The sequence below is a fragment of the Lampris incognitus genome, chromosome 4 (assembly GCF_029633865.1).
Source record: "Lampris incognitus isolate fLamInc1 chromosome 4, fLamInc1.hap2, whole genome shotgun sequence".
In the NCBI taxonomy this organism is placed as follows: domain Eukaryota; kingdom Metazoa; phylum Chordata; class Actinopteri; order Lampriformes; family Lampridae; genus Lampris; species Lampris incognitus.
The window spans coordinates 55,950,790-55,973,145 of NC_079214.1; the positions used below are offsets into that span (position 1 = coordinate 55,950,790).

Consider the following 22,356-nt stretch of genomic DNA (forward strand, 5'->3'; position numbering starts at 1 on the left):
AGATGAAGCTGAATGTTGCATCAATATACTCAAAGTAGTAGTACACATCTGTTTCTATGTTAGCTACACTTTTGCAGGTATTTTTTTCTTAATCAATTGGAAAGTATCTTTTTTGGGGGGGAGGATTTTCTCCCCTTTTTCTCCTCAATTGTACCCGGCCAATAACCCCGCTCTTCCAAACTGTCCCATTACCCCACTCTTCCGAACTGTCCCAGTCACTGCTCCACCCTCTCTGCCGATCTGGGGAGGGCTGCAGACTACCACATGCCTCCTCCGATACATGTGGAGTCGCCAGCCGCTTCTTTTCACCTTGGGGATGTAGCGTGTGGGAGGATCACGCTATTCCCCCCAGTTCCCCCTCCCCCTTGAACAGGTACCCTGACCGACCAGAGGAGGCGCTGGTGCAGCGACCAGGACACACACCCACATCCGGCTTCCCGCCCGCAGACACAGCCAATTGTGTCTGTAGGGACTCCCCCGACAAGTCGGAGGTAACACGGGGATTCGAACTGGCGAGCCCCGTGTTGGTAAGCAACGGAATAGACCGCTACGCTACACGGACGCCCCCTGATTGGAAAGTATCTTGATGCATGCTCAATAATCCAGGTAAGAAAATCAAAGAAGGTTGAATCAGTTCATCAGGAAAGAGGTCACTTAGATGAGTGATGAAACATTTCTGTCAATAAACGTTATATCCTGATGAACTGATTCAACCTTCTTTGATTGGAAAGAAAAAGAAAATCAAACATAACCCAGGACATTTTTAAAAGGTAGGTGTCCCCAAATGTTAAACGGGCAGTGTAGTATATGCCAAAGATAACTCAAGTTACAGATAGTAGTAATTCTTAAGTATCCATTGCTCAAATGAACATATCTACAACATAATAATGATTATCTGTAATTATACAACAAGAAAATCAATTTTAAAAAAAATCATGAAAACTCAAAATGTGGATTCTTAATTTGATTTTCATGAGTCAAAATGTAATTGTGACCAGCGAACTCCAGGTATTATGTCAAAATAACCGACCATACAGTCAGACACAATCTAAATGCATGGTTTGGAGTAATGCAACTAGCCACTAAAATATCAAAATTGTCACAACGAGAGACAGCATCGAAGTTGACGTATTACACAATCTTGGTCAGATTCCGTTAAATTAAGTCCAATACACTAAGTTGCACTAAGTTATATGGCGACCACTCTTTAAAATCCATTACACCTTAAACCTTTAGTGTTTCTAATCTAAACACATTACTATCATTCAGGTACTATTGCTAAGTTCAACAACTGTATTACACTTAAAGGTGCGGGAAAAAAATTAACATTTGTCTACATGGCTCCAGTTAATTCAACATGAGAGTTGGTTACGTTTAACTCGTTTTTTACTGATGCACCAAACTACACATTCCAGCTTCAACTACACATTCCAGCTTCAACCGGTTGTTCTCGCTGCACAACTACACAGCAACTAGGAGTACTCACACAAAGAAGAAGCGTGTGCACACGTGGTCAGACACCGGACACACCCAGATGTTGCCGTGTTTCTGCAAGTCCTTAGACGTGATTACTGTTCAGACAGAGAAGCGTGTTTGATCAGCCAGCATGCACAATCACCGGACATTGTTAACCACAGTTATTGGTTGCTTTTGAAGAGACTCAGAGACTCAGAAACACTTTGTCATTTCATTTCATGCACTTGCGTACATGCAATGAAATGAAACATCGTTTCTCCCAGCCCGCAGCAGTGCAGCACAAACCCGTGTCCAAAAACTACAAGAACTACAAGAACACATACATCCAAACTAACACATATCTAAAATTTAAAAAAAAAAAGCAAACAAAAAACAAAAAAAATCAATCAGAAAAGTATTCATCATTATCTCAGTGGCGGCTGGTGCTAAAAAAAAAATTTTTTTGGGGGGGGGGGGCGCAATTTACCTTGGTGCAGCACACCTGACAGCTGCTTTAATGTCCACACAGTCACAGAGTTATTAAGGACAATGTAGCCTATAGATTTTATCAGGGTTCGTAGACAGTGGATGATTGACAGTCGAGACGAGGCATTGTGGTGGGTGTGAACATGATTGACAGCCACAAGAATTGTCCAATCAGATTAGATCAAAAAACATTAAAACTATTCCAATTCGCTGCCAATAAAAGAAGGGGTGTCTGGAGCCGCACAGACCTGTGCCCCATGGAAAATCTGAAGAAACCAATTAGACAGCAGCCTCAGGTCACCTGCTTGCCTAAAGTTTGAAGGCTTACATAAGGTATCATTTGGCCGGCGCCCCTCACCCAGGAAGTATATGTATTCAGATAGAAATCAACCAAATACCATTTGGAACCAATATTTTAATGGCTGCTGACAGGCGCTCACAGACTGAAAAACACTTTTACTTCATAATTATTTGCATTATACAGCTGAGTTATATTTAACATGTTTAAGTAGATTTTCATCTTTTGATATTTGAAGCTAGCAGTACCCTGGCGCCCTGTACTGGCCAGCCGCCACTGATTATCATCATCATCATCATCATCATCATCACACAAATGGACAGAGCATTGATCATGACTGTTAGGTAAGTAGTCAACTGTAGTTATCATGCCTGAGTGCTATGCTTTGTTCATTATGCTTTAGTTGATATTTAATCCCCCTTCCTTCTGATTACTCACTGTTAATGAAAATGCTCTACAAACGTCTTACTATTATACTTGTAATTATTTTTGTGGATTTGTAAAGATTCATATGTGCAATACATATCTGCTTTCAACAGCAAGGGACAAAATGTATTTTAATGCAGTGCACAACAACATAAATATTTCATAATTTTTGTTATCTAAGCAATCCATCATTCAACATTCAAGTTCTCATTTGAGCGGTTGTTACCTTCACACAAAGCGATGCAGTTGAGATTTCTACTCTGAAGAAATCTTGACTGTATCGGGCGGCTCTGTTGAGGGGAGAGAGAGAACGGGAGTCCCTTCAAACCTCCAGGCTGAGGAACGTGTCATCAGGAGTAGCAGATTATCTCAAAGAGCAACTACACCTAGACCATTGTAGTGAGTTTGCTGATATCTACAGGTTAAAAACCATGTAAAGATTAAAAGCATGGCAGGCTGGTGTTGGTACTCTGTGATGTAAGCATAGCAGGATAAACATAGCTGCAGATAATAACATTAATAATGGCTCTGTTGGATATAGGTGTGCAAGCACATCTATCCGCACTGACAATTGTCAATAGTACTGTCAACGTTGGTTCTTTAACACATCTACAACAATCAAAGTAGCAGCAAATGGGAAAGTCAGTCAGTAGACCTTTCTTAGAGGTGAAATATTTTCATCATCATACCTGTGGTATGGTGTTCATACGGTTGTAGCGCTGCACCAGTTCGTCTTTGGTGGGCATGCGATGCTGTCCTTTCCCCATTCCTGCAAGCAGTACCAGATAAAAAGCACAAAAAAGGAAGAAAAATAATCAGAACTTACTTATCTCCAATCACTCAAGTATTATACACTACATGGTCTTGAATTACTCCATCACCAGACTGTAAAAGCAAAACAAAACATTATCTGATATCTACAGGATATGGAGGATCCAATCTGTAAGTGTCATTATAATGTGACAGTAGCATCGGTTAGCTTTTGCCATTAAAATTGCTATAATTTGTTTGATGCTGTGAGTAGATCAACTTTTTTTTCAAAAGATGGATCCATTATTTCTGAATAAAAACCTTAATATGCATAGTGTGTGGGGGCCAGGGGATTGCATTTTTATGAAGGCAAATTCAATTATACGGACAAAACTGAAGCAACCGCCAAAAGCCAATTGTAGTGTGTCACTATTAGCCAGTTTTCCATAGATCAAGGGAAGAGTTACAATTAAGATGTGCTTTATTAATCCCAGTGGGGAAATTCATCCTCTACATTTAACCAATCCTAGCTGTGTAGCTAGGAGCAGTGGGCAGCCGCCGTGCGCCCGTTCTTCTTTCCATTGCCTTGCTCAGGGGCACAGACAGGAGTATTAACCCTAACATGCATGTCTTTTTGATGGTGGGTGGAAACCGGAGCACCCGGAGGAAACCCACGCCGACACGGGGAGAACATGCAAACTACACAGAAAGGACCTGGGACTGCCTGGGGTTCGAACCCAGGACCTTCTTGCTGTGAGGCAACAGTGCTAACCACTGGGCCACCGTGCCACCCAATTAGGTGGTTTAAAAGCTCCTAACCAATCAGCAAACTCTCTGCCTATGTAACTAAGGCGTAGTTACATCAAACCTTAGCTCTGGTGATGATACACAAAGGAAATTACAAGATATGGGCCAAGCAGAGGTATATGTCAGAGGGTGGTCTGACAGGACGCAGAAGCGGGGCAGGCTAAGCTAACTGCTAACCCATGCAGACCAGCAGTTCCAATAAAACTGAGGGCGGTCTGCTAGCATTGACTGTTTTTAGTGTTGTCATGTGGAGTGCGGGGAGGTGTGTCAAAGGTGTCAAAGCTAGCATTGGATCGGCTGAGGGAGCCTGGTCTGCTGCGTCCGGTGGGCCCAAGGACCACGGCCCTGCCCGGAGCTGCGTCTGAAGAGGTAACACTGAGGGCGGTGTGACAGGACACGGAAGCGGGGCAGGCTAAGCTAACTGCTAGCCCATGCAGACCGGCAGTTCCAACAGTCATCCTGGCTGGCATTCGCTCTATTGGACAGTGATTTTTTTTTTTTTTTAGTTTGGATATATGTGTTAGTTTGGATATATGTGTTCTTGTAGTTTTTAGATATGTGTTTTTGTCTTTGTGTTGCACTGCTGTGGACTGGGGGAAATGACATTTCTTTTCATTTCATGTACGCAAGTGTATGAGATGAAATGACAAAGTGTTCCTGGTCCCTGAGTTCCTCATTCTCTGTGATGATAACCACTTGCTTAGCTTGACTGATTCATGGACACAATAAGGGATTTGTTTAAACACAATGACAGATGGCCAAAAGTTTTTCCTCCAGATAGATAGATAGATAGATAGATAGATAGATAGATAGATAGATAGATACCAAAAGAGATAAATAGGTCACCTGCACATACAGCTCCCAACAAAACCAAGTAAAATGTGCACACACTCAAATGGTACTCAATGCACAAACTAAAAAATTATGTAGCACAGCAGGATTGCATTAGAAACCCACACATATGAAAATGGACCATTTAAGAGTGACATCCAGGCCATGTAAAACACAAAGCACACTCAAACCACACGGCGGAAGACGGGAGGAAGAGCCGTGAAAGGGCGAAAGGTGAGGAGGAACAAGGACGGAGTAATTCCTACCTGAGTATCCAAAGGATATGCTGGAGATGGGGCTGAGATAGATGCCCTTTCCATATGCTGCTCCATGCAGCTTGGGTTGAAAAGAGCAAGAAGGAAGGAAGTGTCACTGAAGAGCCACACAGTGTACACTCTGATACACACACACACACACACACACACTCCTAGCACACACTCCTAGCAGACCTAATTGTCTGCACCAGTAGTGCATACTGGTACCAGCATGCACCAGTATGCACACACACACACACACACACACACACACACACACACACACACACACACACACACACACACACACAAAGGGTGAATGGCAAAGTGCCATATGAAGAGCTGCTTAGACAAACTGACTGGAAGTCACGTCAGTGAAAGCACAAAGCCATTTGTGAAAAATGTCAACATATTTTCTCTCCAGTACGGTCCGGAGGTGTTGCAATGGACATGTGCAAAAAAAAAAAAAACCTTTAAGGAGTTCAATCCATGCTGACGTGTGAATTGAGACCGGACACAACGACGTGGAAGATGAAAACTGCATGAGGACAAGTGATTGTGAAGATGAGCAGCATAGTTCATCTCCATGCGAGAGGGTCCGTGATGGAAAGAGGTAAAAGAACGGGTCCAGAGAATGGAGATGGACAAGAGCACACAAGCCACATTAAAAGTGGAGGACAAATTGGTTTGAGAACAAAGAACAACTTCACCATTTGGGAATAAAACATGAGGTGGATGGAGGTCAGGACTGGATGTGTCTGGAGGAAATCAAAAAGGGAAGTAAAAAAAAAAAGACAGACAGAGATTTTATGTGATGACCCCGGGCCAGAGGCAGACTTCAGTGAAACAGCGTGATCGTGGAAGCGGTGTGAAATGTTCAAGGTGAAACAGAGAGGAGGAGGAGATTAAAGAATCGGGAGTTCAAAAGTTGGAGAGCAAGGAAGACGGGAATAACACACGCAGGCATCAGACAGCATCACAGTGGATGTTTTAAAAGTAATTGGCTTCCCAAAATAACTGTGTTTAATCTAATCTAAGAAACACAGTTTTTACAAAAAGAGCAGAACTGTCTGTGCTTTGGCTCTTTTGTGTTTTCGTATGGCTATTGTGTTACTTCACAGCACCACAGCTCCACTATGATCAAAAGAATAAAAACAGTTATGAAGAATTTTAAAGTATGTGCAAATACTGTGACTCGGCCAAAAAGTTTAAATGCATTTGTTTATTTTGCTGCAAGCGACCATTTCCTGAGAGTATCTGAGCACTTCTTGTGTGGTCAACCTCACTCGGTTAGTACTCCAATCATTGCTACTTACTAACCTTACAGCAGCCTCCCTAGCTATCACAAAAAGAAACTGGCTCTCAGCTGGAGCCATCAACTCTGCTGTCAGGCGTTCCAGTCATCTGATCGGGGGGGGGGGGGGTAGACCTGGCACAACACTGTGAACATAATTTACAACAACCTCCTGATCTTCTTGCCATCATCACACTGTCCCGTCCTTTTCCCACAACAACAAAATGCAGAGGTGTGCCACCAACCACTGCTAGTACCAGCACTAGCTAATATATATATATACATTTTTTTTGTCCCCCTTTTTCTCCCCAATTGTACTTGGCCAGTTACCCCACTCTTCCAAGCCGTCCCGGTCGTTGCTCCACCCTCTCTGTTGATCCTGGGAGGGCTACAGACTACCACATGCCTCCTCCGATACATGTGGAGTCGCCAGCCGCTTCTTTTCACCTGACAGTGAGGAGTTTCACTAGGGGGCTGTAGCGCGTGGGAGGATCACACTATTCCCTTCAGTTCCCCCCCACCCCAAACAGGCACCTCGACCAACCAGAGGAGGCGCTAGTGCAGCGACCAGGATACATACCCACATCCGGCTTCCCACCTGCAGATATGGCCAATTGTGTCTGTAGGGATGCCCAACCAAGCCGGAGGCAACACAGGGATTCAAACCAGCCATCCCCATGTTGGTAGACCACGGAATAGACTGCTATGCTACCCGGATGCAGAAGTAGATAATATTGGCCAGGAAAAGCTTTCCAGTGCATCATATCCACTTTAAGTCCAGTTTTCAACATGACAATAGAAAAGCTGGCATCCATCAACTATCAGGATGTATGAGCTGGACAGCTGGTCTGTGCAGGAACAGCCACTGTTGGAGAGAAGCTGCAAATAAAGAATAAGAGCCTATTAGTGGGGCTACGCACCTGCAGTTTAGTGTAAGAGGCATTAACCAGTCCATTTCTCAGAACAGAGTGCCAGTTCTCTATATGGGAACCACTGCAGCAGGTGCAGAGAGACAGGGAGAGAGAGAAAGACAGAGATGTGTGAATAGAAACAACATGGATCCCATTTTCCAACTACTGCTTTCTAGTGGCTGCAACCAAGTTCTCCAATAGAAGAGCCAATATAAAAACAAAACATAACTATAACCGACCCCATGTTATCCTGGCGACATGTGGCCTGAATAATAAGTTTTGATATTTATAAGGGTCCATCTGACTTGAATGTTATTTCTACAATGTATTACTATGAGGTTTTTTTAATGCAAAAAAAAGCTGCAAATTTAAATCAAGCATGCTCTATGGGGAGACTGTACTGTTTTGAAGACAGACGTCTTCAAAGTAGTGCTATTTCCAAATTCACAAAGCGATGACCCGAGCCAAAGATCTCTTTCTACTGCCAATTACATTTGTTTGAATATTTTTGGGGACATTTCGTTACATCATCAAACTTCTCCAGATTTAGAGTATTCATAATTTAACAACATATTCTCAAGAGTATCCAAAGACTGCTTTGATTAAAACTGTCAGCATGTCACTGCTGTCTTCAGCGTAGGATGTCTCTATGCATGCTCAATAATCAGCGTAGGAAGTTTTATATCACAGCGAGTCGTGGTGGATGTATCAAACCGGACGTGGGCTGTCCCTCTCTACTTTCTAATTATTCAACACCACTGTCAAAGCCATATGGTGACCGCTGTTATTTTTAGGTATACATTACAGAGTGGCTTAATGGTTTGGTTGACTGAGTGAATGACTTAAAACCAGATCCCTGTATAATTCATCCAGACTGGCTGGCTAACTGAAGCAGCGTAAGGCGGCTCTGGTTCAAATAGAGAAGGATAAAAAAGATCAGGATAAAATCCTCACGTTCTGTCATGTCCATCTACCCCAGGCATGTATGTAAGTAACCTGCTAACATCTATTTTAGCATCTCTGATATATTCTCTGCACAATTGCACTTTATCACCTCTTATTTCTCCTGTATAAGTCAATCCTTGTGTATATATCTGAAGATGGTTGTGTTGTAGTGTTGTTATTCTATGTTAAGTACACTGAGAGAGCCACGAAACCCGATTAAAATTCCATGTAGGTGGAAACCTACATGGCCAATAAACTGGATTCCGACTCTGGTTCTAATACTGAAAAGACCGCAAGGTTAAGAATGGAAGAAATACTATCTAGGGTAAATCTAAACCATGAATTGACCATAAAAACAACAAAAGACAATCAGTGATGTAACCCTCTAGCTATCTATCTATCTATCTATCTATCTATCTATCTATCTATCTATTTATCTATCCATCTACAGCAAGATAGCTGCAAAGTAGGGATGAGGTGTTTCTATCAAAGTGTTGTTGGATTCTACCATAGTAACATACAAATCTGCTACAGCCACCTCTCCATCTACTTCTATGCCAGGTGTTACAAACAACACATGTTCACTGTGGTACGTTACTAATTTCAAATTCAGGTTCTGATCACAGTTGCTGTTGATATTTAGCAATATTTTGCGAATAATTTTTCTTCATGGTTGAAGCTGAAAGGGAACCGTGATGGAAATAAAACTCTGGAAATATAACATTCTGGATGGTTTTGCTTATGTTTAAACAGTAATTTTTAAATCATAAAACCCAAACAAAATGAATGAATTAAGTTTTTGTGGACTTACTGAAAGGCAAAGGTGCTGCCGTACAGTTTCTTGGCAGTGCGAAAGCGGGCCTCTTTGGCCGGGGGGCTGCTGAGTAGCAGGAACTGGTGGGAGGTGTGCATGAATTTCAGTTGCTGTCAGAGCGAATTTGTGAGAAAGGGAGTCAGAGCGAACAACGGCGACGGGGCAAGCGTGAAAGGAGGAGAAACAGACAGAGAGATCGACAGAGCATTAACCATCTCATTACACACTTCAGTATTCAAGAAGGTACTGAGTGCGGAGGAGAGTTGAGAAAGTGTCTGTGGTACCTACCCTGCTCAGAGGCAGCTTGACGATATGAGACCTGTTACTGGATATGATCCTGTAGAAAGAAAGAGAAGAGGTGAGGCAAAGATGCGAGTGAGAGAGTAGATGGAGTGAGGAAATACACCCCACAAATCAGCATTTTGACTGTTGTCAAATGCAGCTGACAGTCCAAATGATATGACAAACAATGATACACATCGTCATTGATGCAAAGCCCCGCTGTGCATTTGGCATGCTAGGCCTTATGGAGCATCTTCAGCCTGCGAGTCATGAGTTTGTGAGCTACAAGTCCAGTCCATGAGATGCTTCACATCTAAAATTATGATGTCTGGAGAGTTCAGAACACATTGCTATTCATTATGAATTGTGTAGCACTACATTGTGGTGTTTTGCCTTTTATTGGTCTTAAGATAATGAGTGTTGACTAGTCTCTACTGAGGTGGACAAAGAATATGTGCGTGCGCACGCGCACACACACACACACACACACACACACACACACACACACAACACACACCGTTTTGTAATATCAGCTTAAGTCAGAATGCCTAAATGTTTTTTTCTATTGTCTGATTCTTGATAGACTTTAAACGATAACAGACATGGCGGGGCCTCTTGCTGTACTGTAAATAATTAATTGTTTTGTTGTGAATTGTCAAAGTCGAAACAAAGCAACACGCCCTTGATCGTTTTGTTTTAATGTGGGTGTAAATAACAATGTGTGAGATAATGTGTGAGATGTGGCCTTGGAAAAAGCATCACATCTTTATCTGATCATAAAGTCAGTGAAGTCATCATCCTTAGAAGGAAAACAGCCTCCCAACACAGGTAGGCAACATGCTGGTTCGAACCTCCGTGTGACCGAAGCGGCTGGTGACTCCACGTGTATCGGAGGAGGCACGTGGTAGTCTGCAGCCCTCCCCAGATCAGCAGAGGGGGTGGAGCAGCGACCGGGACAGCTCGGAAGGGTGGAGTAATTAGTCAAGTACAATTAGGGAGAAAAAGGGAGGGAAATTTAAATAAATAAATAAAGGTGAAAAGAGTGAAGTGTTTTTTGTTTGGTTTTTGGGGGATTTTTCCCTCTTTTTCTCCCCAATTGTACTTGGCCAATTACCCCACTCTTCCGAGCCATCCCGGTCGTTGCTCCACCCCCTCTGTTGATCCCGGGAGGGCTGCAGACTGTCACATGCCTCCTCCGATACATGTGGAGTCGCCAGCCGCTTCTTTTCACCTGACAGTGAGGAGTTTCACTAGGGGGCTGTAGTGCGTGGGAGGATCACACTATTCCCCCCCAGTTCCCCCCCCCAAACAGGCACCTCGACCAACCAGAGGAGGCGCTAGTGCCGCGACCAGGACACATACCACATCCGGCTTCCCACCCGCAGACACGGCCAGTTGTGTCTGTAGGGACACCCGACCAAGCCAGAGGTAACAAGGGGATTCGAACTGGCGAGCCCCGTGTTGGTAGGCAGCGGAATAGACCGCTACGCTACCCGGATGCCCGGAGTGAAGTGTTTTAAAGATCTGTACTCACCACTGCAGCAGAGGGTGGGCCAGAGGATCCAGTTTGTCCATCTGTTTCTTGATCTCCAAATATGAGCCCTGAGAAAAACGCACGTAAATGACATAACTCAGCCACACAAAAAAAACAAAAAAACAACAACAACAATGCATGTAACTGCTGCTCATCATATGTGCAACCACTTTAAGCTTTGAGGTGGCTTTCATTAATAATGCATCCACAGTTACAACCTTTATTGATCCATCCCTTCTTTCTTCCCATCCTAACCCCCCTCATCCTTCGCTCCTCCTTCCACCCATACCTGGGTCATCTCCCGAATGGACATGACGCTGTCCAGTGCTTTCTGCAACCTCTCATAGTTCTTCTTCTGTAACACAGAGGCAGGGGCAGCCAGGGATCATTAAGGCTGCTTTTTCCTTAATGCTGCACATCATGCCCTACATTCATTGTTACCATTTACAAAAATACGACAAATTGTATCTTCCTGAATGACTAAATTGTCTTTTTTTCACTATCTGATAATAATCCATTATGAGTTGTGCTTCACTGACAGCAATCACATTATGAGCTATATAACTATAGCATAATAATTATAATTACAAGATAATTATAAGACAAATAAGATAATTTCGTAGTAGTATTACTAGTAGCGACAGTCATAGTAGTATTTCTAAAATGTTGTGTTGACGGTGACCTTTGGGTTGAATGCCAGAGTCTTGGGGTCGTTGGGGTCCACTACTGATGGGTAAGGCTCAAAGATGATGCTCTTACGGGGAGACTCGAGAGCAGCTCGACACATGGCCACAAGCAGGTCCACCACCTGAAGATATAAAACCACATTACCTTTTAAAATGACACTTTCACCATTTGTGATAAATCCAGTCAGAGTCCAGTTGAGTGCAACAGTAGAATAACCTTAAATGCTAAGGTCACCAAAATTATAAGGAGATAAAAAAATGCATTTTTTTTAAATATTTAAGATATTCTTAACAATGAGTTTCTATCTGTTTAATCATATGCATTCCACTTCTGTCACCTCCGCTCCGGTGGCCACCTCCTCAGCAGCTCCTGACATAACACCCAGAGTGTAAAAGGAGAACACACACAGTTCCCTGGTGCAAACAGCTGGCTGCACACAGACAGGCGCACATGATCACACACACACACATACACATATACACACACAGACACACAAAAACAGAAAGATATTAAAATACATATGTCCATACCATGGTACATATACACAGTTAAGAACATCATAGCCACATGCAAGCACATATCATTCCTCTTTTTGTACATTTCACTCTCTCTGTCTCTCACTCTCTCTCACTCTCTCTCTTGCTCTCACTCTCTCTCTCACTCTCTCACTCTCACTTTCTCTCTCACTCTCGCGTGCTCTCTCTCACTCTCTCTCGCTTGCTCTCTCTCTCTTGCTTACTCTCTCTCTCACTCTCTCACACACACACACACACACACACACAACTTAAAAATGCATTAAGAACACCATTATAACTGGTACAAAAAGTGGAATGACCCAGTTGCAATATCCGAAATGTCTTATTTACATTTACTGTTGTATATGATTTTTAAGATTTTCAAGATTTAAGATTTTCAAGTTTACATTATCAATAGTTTCACACAATTCTTTTTTTTTCCTCTAATACCTTCAACATAGATCCGTTCTGAAAGACATGCTGTTCATCACAGACCACGCAGTACTCATTCAGAGTGGGGATCCTCTGCTCCGAGTATTTCATTATCTGTTAGGAAACAAATAACATGGTTTCTCTGGCTACCAGTTCCTCTTCCAGCTCTGCAACACGAGGAAATGAAGGATGGTTACACTGTGGGGATGTCACACATCTACAATTATATCCCTGTAATGCAACAGGGAGCTGAAGCCAACCTCAAGTTAACTTTCAAGAATGCCTGTCATTTTCACTGCTAACATCTATCCATCCATTATCAACGCCACTTATCTCAATCGGGGTCATGGGGATGCTGGAGCCTATCCCAGCAGTCATTAGATGGCAGGCGAGGAGACGCCCTGGACAGGCCATCAGTCCATCACAGGGCCTCCACACACACAAATTCATACCTAGGGACAATTTAGTACGGCCAATTCACCTGACCTACATGTCTCTGGACTGTGGGAGGAAACCAGAGCACCCGGAGGAAACCCACGCAGACACGGGGTGAACATGCAAACCCCACACAATGGATGACCCAGGATGACCCCCCAGTTTGGACGACCCCGGGGTTCGAACCCAGGACCTTCTTGCTATGAGGTGACCATGCTAACCACTGCGCCACCGTGCTGCCAGTGCTAACATTTTATTTCATAAGTTTCAGAAACTTACACTGGTGTCGGACTGACAATGAGGTCGTGTTATGTTTTGTGTTGTTTTGTTTTCTTCTGTTAAGATTGTTAATGGAATTTTGTTCAATAGAACATCACACGCATCATTGCTAGCCTGGCTAAAAATAACAGACCGATTTCACTGGCTATCCATCAGCTCTCGACTCTACCAATCAACCATCACAATATCAATATCAAGCCGTATCACAACACAGTGTCAAAAAGAACTGAAAAGTACTCTATATAACTGACATTCAAAGTTTGGTGTGTTCTTGCATATGAGAGTGTCTCAATAACTTACACATGGCAAGCAGACAAGCCATTTCATTTGTCTTTTCAGCACTGCATCGCTTTTCCATAAATTTAGCTAACCACCGTTGGGCAGCAATATGGCTCATACATTTCCATACTTGTAATATTTTCCATATCACAAGACTGCGCCATCTTTGAAGTCATAGGTATGTTATGGGTTTGCTGTGATTACATGGATCATCATCATTATCATTACATTACATGTCTCGCAACTCTGCAAGGCAGCACAGAGAGAGATGATTGTTACAACTGTCCACCTGCACACACTTCAAATTAAGGCACTGCTGCTTTGGTGGTATTAAAAAAGAAGGGTGTCCGGGTGGCACAGTAATCTATTCCGTTCCCTACCAACATGGGGATCCCAGTTCGAATCCCCGTGTTGCCTCTGGCTTGGTCGAGCGTCCCTACAGACACAATCGGCCGTGTCTACGGGTAGGAAGTTGGTTGTGGGTATGTGTCCTGGTCGCTGCACTAGCGCCTCCTCTGGTCGGTTGGGGCACCTGTTCGGGGGAGGGGGAATAGCGTGATCCTCCCACATGCTACGTCCCCCCTGGCGAAACTCCTCACTGTCAGGTGAAAAGAAGTGGCTGGCGACTCCACATGTATCGGAGGAGGTATGTGGTAGTCTGCAGCCCTCCCCCGGATCAGCAGAGGGGGGTGGAACAGCGACTGGGATGGCTCGAAAGAGTGGGGTAATTGACCGGATACAATTGGGGAGGAAAAAGCGGGAAGAAAATTCCAAAACAAAACCAAAAACGGAGTTACATAAAGCATGGGCAGTTCACTTGCCAGGTAAATTACTCCTCGCAATCAGAGGTAACCAAGTCCCACAGTTACATAAGTGGTACACCCACTTCCTGTTTATGCATAGCCCACTCTACTGATATAAGGGGTAGTTGATTTGTGAGTGTCTACCATTGTTTCCCACTGAGGATTATGTTAGGGACCCAGTGTCTCCTTGCAGCCTCACCTGAACTAAGAAGCCGTATTCCAAGGTAGGGATGTTCTTGCAGTGGCCGCCCGCCTGGGATGAGAAAAACAATTCAATCAGCTGCCTCGTGGTAATCTGCGCTGGAGCCCTGGCCGCCGGTACAGCCACAGTCTGATGGGTCAAGTGAAGACAAAATATTATGGGAGGTGGCGCACCAGCCATGTAATGGTAAGGGTAGGGAGAGGCTCAGGTGGGAACAGTGCAGGTGGTGGGCTATGGTGAGGAAGGGAACAGACACACATCATAGTGGGTACAAAACAATCAGGAGAAGGAGACAAAAAAACATACACTTCCTCTGAAATTCAAGGATGTGATCTTTTTTTCTTGCAACTTCCATTGTTGTAAAGGGATGGATCATGTGATGTCCCTGCCGTTTGTTCTCCTGTAATCTGCTTCTGACTACATCCCTGAATATTGACTATTTATACGTTTCCCAACTTAAAAATCACCACAGGGCTCTTGATTTAAATAGCACACAGCTGGGGACGTGCATTAAAATGCAAGTGGTCAGAGGACTGTTAATGCATCCCAATGCTGCCACCGTTACTGTGTAATCACATGCTAATTAAGTGTGATTGGTAATCTGTGCTGAGCAACGTGCCTGTGACCTGTGATCTGTTGGGGAATAACAAGGACGAGCAAGACAAGGGTGTGTGTGTGTGTGTCTTAGGAGTGTTTGTCCCTACAAAAACACATAAACGTCAACATCAGGGCTGAGTAAATTCACTTTAAATTCAATGAAGTGGATTTCCTTCCATATCCAAACACACAACATACTTCTGGTTTTCAGAGTTGAAACTATTATTATACCATTCATTCATTATCCAAACTGCTTATCCCTATTCAGGGTCGCGGGGATGCTGGAGCCTATCCCAGCAGTCACTGGGCAGCAGGCGGGGAGACACCCTGGACAGTCCGCCAGTCCATCACAGTGCCCACACACACACACACACACACACATTTACACCTAGGGACAATTTAGTACGGCCGATTCACCTGACCTGCATGTCTTTGGACTGTGGGAGGAAACCGGAGCACCGGAGGAAACCCACGCAGACACAGGGAGGACATGCAAATTCCACACAGAGGACAACCCGGGACGACTCCCAAGGTTGGACTACCCCGGGCCTCGAACCCAGGACCGTCTTGCTGTGAGGCAACCACGCTAACCACTGTGCTGCTATGCCACCCTTTTATTATTATCTATTTATTATTCATTTATTATTATTTATTATTAGGGCACCAGGTATTATTACTATTAGGACACCAGGATATAAATTGCAATTTCGGTATTTTGTTATACAGACTTGCTTAGAATAAATGACACAGCCAAGTTGGCTTAATGTCGAAGATCAGTCCCATTATATGCACCCCAGTTTTTGTTGTTTTTGAACAAGGAATAGGAAGAAAATTTCCGTTGTCTCTGGAGGAAATGTGGATTGTACAGGCGGCACGTGTGTCTGGGTTTGCTCTGACCTGGCTGTTGGGAGGGTAGCTGAAGAGCTCGCCCTTTGGATTCTTCATGGTACAGGAGATGGAGCGGTTCATCAGGCGGGTCACTCTCAGCTCTGGGACACTCAGCTTGCCCTTCAGAACCGTGTCCTGGATCAGAGGAAAACTGGGCGACCTGGTGGCAGAGCCAGATGAAGGATGTTACCAGCATGCTGATTCATTCACAGACCTTTAGGCCTACACCAGTGTCCAAGAGGAAAAATGTGCCGCTGATATGTTGTCTCTACTTAAGTTACCTGATTGTGCTTACATATCAGTCAAAACATATATAAATCCATTAATGTGCTTGGTGAATCTATATCCTATTGACAAGAAACTCGTGTCATGTTACAAGCTCTCCGATTAAAATTTTTTTAAATGGCACTTTGCTGCCTCAGAACCTTGCTCCTGTGTACAACATATTTACAAAAAGTTCAGTAATACAGCCAGAGCATCTATCCATCCATCCATTAGCCAAGCCGCTTATCCCAATCGGGGTCATGAGATGCTGGAGCCTATCCCCGCAGTCATTGGACAGCAGGCGGGGAGACACCCTAGACAGGCCGCCAGTCCATCACAGGGCCAACAAACACACACACCAAGGGACAATTTAGTATGGCCGATTCACCTGACGTACATGTCTTTGGACTGTGGGAGGAAACCGGAGCACCCAGAGGAAACCACCGCAGACACGGGGAGAACATGCAAACTCCACACAGAGGACCACCCGGGACGATCCCCAAGGTTGGACAATCCCAAGGTTTGAACCCAGGATCTTCCTGCTGTGAGGCGACTGCTCTACCCACTGCGCCACCGTGCCACCACAGCATCACACAGCCAATACATTTTCAACAACATCATTATGAGTGTGGCAACATTTTACCACACCTGTAAGTGTGATTAAATGTGCTCTTTGGAGAACAGGACACCCATACTTGAAGAGGGCAGTTCGGAAGTTAATTCTTGGCACTAAGTTGTTTTAAATATTACAAAGCCTCTATTTTTTCCCATTGAATATTGCAAACAGTTTAAAAAAAGATTTGCCTGGCAAGTGAAATAGAAAGAGAGAGAGACCTACTTGGGTATTGGGGAGAAGATGCTAAGCCCAGCGCGAAACTTCTTAATGGTTCCACCGGCTTTGAACCAGCTATGTCTCTTCTCCTGCTGGGCCTTGAGGAACTCATTACTGAGGTGCTTCCACTGCTGCGAGGTGAAGGTGCTCAGGATCCTGCAAAGCAACAACGCCGCAAAACCATCAAGCAAACACATGTGGATGATGCTGGAAGACTACAAATAGCTATATACTTTAGTAGGCATTCGGGGGGGGGGGTGAGTTGTTCAGTGAACCAGCCTTGAGAGTGTGCATTAAAACTATAAATGCAAGTATGATACGTAGTGTTGGACATACATACATACATACTACATATAGGTTGAAAATATAAACCTTTTTTTCATGAATCATAAATGAAGGCTCAACAAAATCTCTGAAACACTGAAAGAACTAATAGATCCCATGCCTAACATTTGTAATCAGCTCTGCTGCACACTTCGCTGAGTAATTTCCATGCACTTCTTTTTTTTTTTTCCGGTGGACGGCAGAGGAAAACAAGTGTATGGGACCAACCACGTGAGAGGTGTTAGCATAACGGTTAACACATCAGGCTTAGTCACAGCTAAAAAAAAAAAAAGTTACAAAGGGTGATTGAGCAAGACAGACTCATACAGCCTCACTGTATTGTTTAAAGTAATATGTAGAGCTGTGTACTTGCGCTAGAGAGAGTAGTGGTATACCAGAAGAACAGAGTGCGATGAAGCACTACTCACTTCTTGAGCTGCAGGCCCAAACTGAAGCCTTCTTTATTGGAGGGTTGAAACACCTCCACCGATGGCTCTAGGAACAGATGACTCACGTTTGACGATATACAAATAATCACAAGCACAGCACGTGTGAACACAGACAGCAGCATACACATACACACAAAAGCACGCAGTTGCTCTCTCTGTACTTATATAAGGTCCCTCGTCCATGAACATTCACCAGCATTGTGCGTACTGTCACAATGATCCGACTCATAGCTCCTACACCGACTGACTCAAGAGCACCGTGGCTCAGTAAACATCCCGTCACCCACACAAACAACTTGACTCACCGGGGCCATCGAGGTATTGAGACAAAGAGAAGCGTAGTCTCAGAATAATGGGCTCTGTTCTGATAACCTTCCATGCCGTTGCCACCTCCTCCTGAGACAGGCAGACACATAGACATGCACACACCAAGAGATAGATGGAGATAGATAGATAAATTATGAATCGACAAGATATAACAAACTATTCATGGTAGTGTAAAATGTCATTATGTGAATTGGTTTCTCCTTAAAGAAAAGGAGTAGGCATAGCAGAGGAAGAAAGGTGTCATCTTACATCTAAAAAGCTGATGTTAATTTGGAGATCGATGTCCACATCATCGATAGTGCCGTACTCCCTGTTCAGAGGCAGAAAAACAGACACAGTGAATTTATCATTGGTAATGGGATATGTCAGACACAGCCCCATCACGCTGTCTGTGAGTTCTATTGATCATCACAAGAGGGTGGAAAATAGATGTGCTATTTTTTGCTGTTTTGTCAGACGGTGTCTGACTAAATCAATTTTCGCAAACATTTACAGATGGTGGTTAAAATTGGTGTGAAATCTCTTGGAAAGTTACACCCCGGGGAAAATATGACCAGTTCAATGTGCCTGTGTGTGTGTGTTTGTGTATGTGTCAACGGAAATGCATACCTGTGTCTGTGTATGCAGGAATGTGTGTGTGTGTGTGCACTGAAACAAAGAAAACAGTGTATGCACTCAAATATCTCAAATATGAATCTTATCGCCAAGGAAGGATTAAAAGCTCAACACAGGGCAACGGAAAAGTAATACCTGCACACTTTCTCTCTTCCAGTCAGCTTTGTTTAAGCATTTCCCCAGTCTTAATAGGACAACTGTCTGTGCACAAGTCGATGCATTATACCTGACAGAGACAGCGCTGTCAGTGTAGATGTCTTTCACTGCCTCGATGTCTGCATCAAGCTGAGGATGGCGGTATAGGTCAGCAGCACAACTCCCCTATTTACACACAGCAACACAGGTCATGTACACACACGCACACACACACACACACACACACACACACACACACACACACACACACACACATGCACTCATGCACACACACAAGTCACTCCATTGTTACCAATAAAACAGGGTGCGAAGAAGCCGGAAAAAGGGCACAGATTGAGTTGAATAAATGTCAGCCTTGCTGGTGAGATAACATTGAGCAATACTCCATAGGTTTCTTGCTCTAAACAATTGCACATCTGTATCTCTTTGATATCGAAGGTCATCTCTCTGTCTGTCTGTCTTCCAGCCTGTTAATTCACACACTTTTAAGCCTGTGCACACCAGCACCCAAAACTATTCACAACTTATACCCAGCACTTTTTTTTTTACCCCCCCCTTTTCTCCCCAATTCTACTTGGCCAATTACCCACCCCCTCTGCCGCCCCGGGGAGGGCTGCAGACTACCACACGCCTCCTCCAATATATGTGGAGTCACCAGCCGCTTCTTTTCACCTGACAGTGAGGAGTTTCGCCAGGGGGACGTAGCGCGTGGGAGGATCACAGTACCCCCCTCCCCCCCAAACAGGCACCCCGACCGACCAGAGGAGGTGCTAGTGCAGTGACCAGGACACATACCCACATCTGGCTTCCCACCCGCAGACATGGCCAACTGTGTCTGGAGGGATGCCCAACCAAGCCGGAGGTAACACGAGGATTCGAACCAGCGATCTCCATGTTGGCAGGCAACAGAATAGACCGCTGCGCTACCCAGATGCCCACCTAGCACTTATTTTAATCTGCTCAGAGTAACACGGGTAGGATTTAACTAACTGAGATCTCAAACCATACCAGGTAATTTATCACGGAAAAAGTACAGTGAAGTGATATTTTGATTCCTACTGATTTTTTTTAACAAATACTAGGATGCTCCCATGCTGTAGAACCCACAATGAGCATGTTTGTAAGACTTGTTAATACTATTATATGTAATTCTGTCAGACACACCTGCGGTCTCCAACTCGTTCTATCATGATGCTGAACTACGACAGTTCAGAACAGAATCTGCAGCTCACTGATCATCCTCAGTATTTCATGATCTCCCCGGACTGGATTTACATTTCAATCACAAGACTTGGAAGATAGCGTCAAGATTAAGATCTTGTATAAACTACAGCACTGGATTTAACATGATAAGAAGACATGTTAAAGGGGGGGCAGGAGGAGGATTTGAACGCTGCAGCTGACTGACGCTACCTGGACTCGAGTCAGACAGTGTCACGTCTCTTTAATAATACAGCGCCATCTGAGGTCATAAACAGAGCATCACATCATATTTACAATCGTCAGCTAACATCTGTTTCACACTCGTCAGATGAAACCTCGCAAAATCTTGCGTTTTTTCCACTCATGGATAAAATCTGCATCGTATCTTACCACCAAAGCAGGGAGATCAGCTAGCTGGAGTTAGCGAGTCTGTATCGGTGACTGAGAAATTTGGGGACACCTCATATAATCATAAAGCTTCAGCAGACGAACATTAAAGACACGCGGTGCACAGTTCAACAAGAATAATAAGAAGAATATAAGATAATACAGTCACAAAAAAAATATTATTGTTGCTAAAAAATGTATCTGGTTTCTTTAAAACACGAATGTATAGTTTGGCATTCTCCTTCTCTCACAGGCTTTGGCCATGTCCCAAAATAAAAGAAGCGCGAGCGTTGAAAGTTTCTCGTGTTAAAAGTGTGTAACTTATGCCTGGAAGAAGCCCGGAGTGAACACAAAGGGCACGCAAGTGCAAATGAATGACAAGAAGTGTGTGTTAGCATCAGCTGTTCCCAATATTCACTAAATGGTTACGAATGCAAAACACTAAAATCTTCCCCCAGTTGTCCGAAAAAGTGTGTCGCGAGTCGCTTTTGATGCCACCAAACCAGGGCATTCGAGAGCACTGTACACTGCATGGCAGCAAAACACACAAGACATCCTACAGTTTCTTAGTTTGTGTCTCCCTTTTGAAAGAGCAGTTTATAATAGGGAAAGAAATTCATGATTTAGCCCAATGAATGACGTAGTATGAAGAAGGATGGAGAAGTAGTTCATGCTATTTTGCTGTATAATTTAACATAACACTGTACCTGGATGCCGTACAGGAACTGCTCGGACTCGTTTTCCCCATCCGACTCCTCGTCTGTCCAGCACTGGCCTTTGATGTCCTGCAGGCCCATGCATTGTAAAAGGGCATTATTAATGCAGTGGGAAGAAGCAGCGGCCCCCTCCATCATCCTGTTATCACACGCTCTCTCCCTTGTCTCTGTTTAGCCTCCCATTCCCCGACTTCACAATAGCGCTTTTTATAGCATCTCATACGGTTGTATGGGGAGGGCTGATTAACTCCAAGGGAAAGGAAATGAGGAGAATTCATGCATTAAAGAAAAAAACTAAATAAATGGCTACAAGAGAGAACAAGTGATGAGTTGACAGAAATCAATTTTGGACACAAACTGTTTTTTGTTTTTTTTGGAACATCCCCCTTTTTCTCCCCAGTTGTATCCGGCCAATTATTCCACTCTTCCGAGCCATCTCGGTCGCTGCTCCACCCCCTCTGCTGATCCGGGGAGGGCTGCAGACTACCACATGCCTCCTCCGATACATGTGGCGTCGCCAGCCGCTTCTTTTCACCTGACAGTGAGGAGTTTCGCCAGGGGGGTGTAGCGCGTGGGAGGGTCACTCACTATATTCCCCCCATTTCCCCCTCCCTGAACAGGCGCCCCAACCGACCAGAGGAGGCGCTAGTGCAGCCACCAGGACACATGCCCACATCCGGCTTCCCACCCCCAGACACGGCCAATTGTGTCTGTAGGGTCACCCGGCCAAGCCAGATGTAACACGGGGATTCGAACCGCTGATACCCGTGTTGGTAGGAAACGAGAGACTGCTATGCTACCCGGAAGCCCTTTAGAGCAAAGGCCAAGTGCATACACCTATTTTAAGCGCGTACTAATCCTCAGATATCGCTAAAATCT

General features: G+C 44.3%; 1 protein-coding gene across 1 annotated transcript in view; it reads right to left on the minus strand.

Moving 5' to 3' along the window:
* Positions 1-21,558, minus strand: part of LOC130111195 (protein mono-ADP-ribosyltransferase PARP6) — a 22,609-nt gene extending 1,051 nt beyond the window's left edge. The window contains exons 1-20 of the mRNA XM_056278288.1: positions 21,469-21,558; positions 19,242-19,336; positions 18,650-18,710; positions 18,379-18,469; positions 18,053-18,119; positions 17,307-17,456; positions 16,214-16,364; positions 14,717-14,848; positions 12,740-12,835; positions 12,112-12,204; positions 11,770-11,895; positions 11,377-11,442; positions 11,088-11,155; positions 9,560-9,608; positions 9,269-9,381; positions 7,522-7,594; positions 5,320-5,389; positions 3,355-3,434; positions 2,892-2,955; positions 1,487-1,571 (exon numbers count right to left, since the gene is read on the minus strand). Of these exons, the coding sequence (XP_056134263.1) occupies positions 1,487-1,571; positions 2,892-2,955; positions 3,355-3,434; positions 5,320-5,389; positions 7,522-7,594; positions 9,269-9,381; positions 9,560-9,608; positions 11,088-11,155; positions 11,377-11,442; positions 11,770-11,895; positions 12,112-12,204; positions 12,740-12,835; positions 14,717-14,848; positions 16,214-16,364; positions 17,307-17,456; positions 18,053-18,119; positions 18,379-18,469; positions 18,650-18,710; positions 19,242-19,336; positions 21,469-21,558 (1,820 nt within the window). The remainder of the gene's footprint in view (positions 1-1,486; positions 1,572-2,891; positions 2,956-3,354; positions 3,435-5,319; positions 5,390-7,521; positions 7,595-9,268; positions 9,382-9,559; positions 9,609-11,087; positions 11,156-11,376; positions 11,443-11,769; positions 11,896-12,111; positions 12,205-12,739; positions 12,836-14,716; positions 14,849-16,213; positions 16,365-17,306; positions 17,457-18,052; positions 18,120-18,378; positions 18,470-18,649; positions 18,711-19,241; positions 19,337-21,468) is intronic.
* Positions 21,559-22,356: the final 798 nt, after the last annotated feature.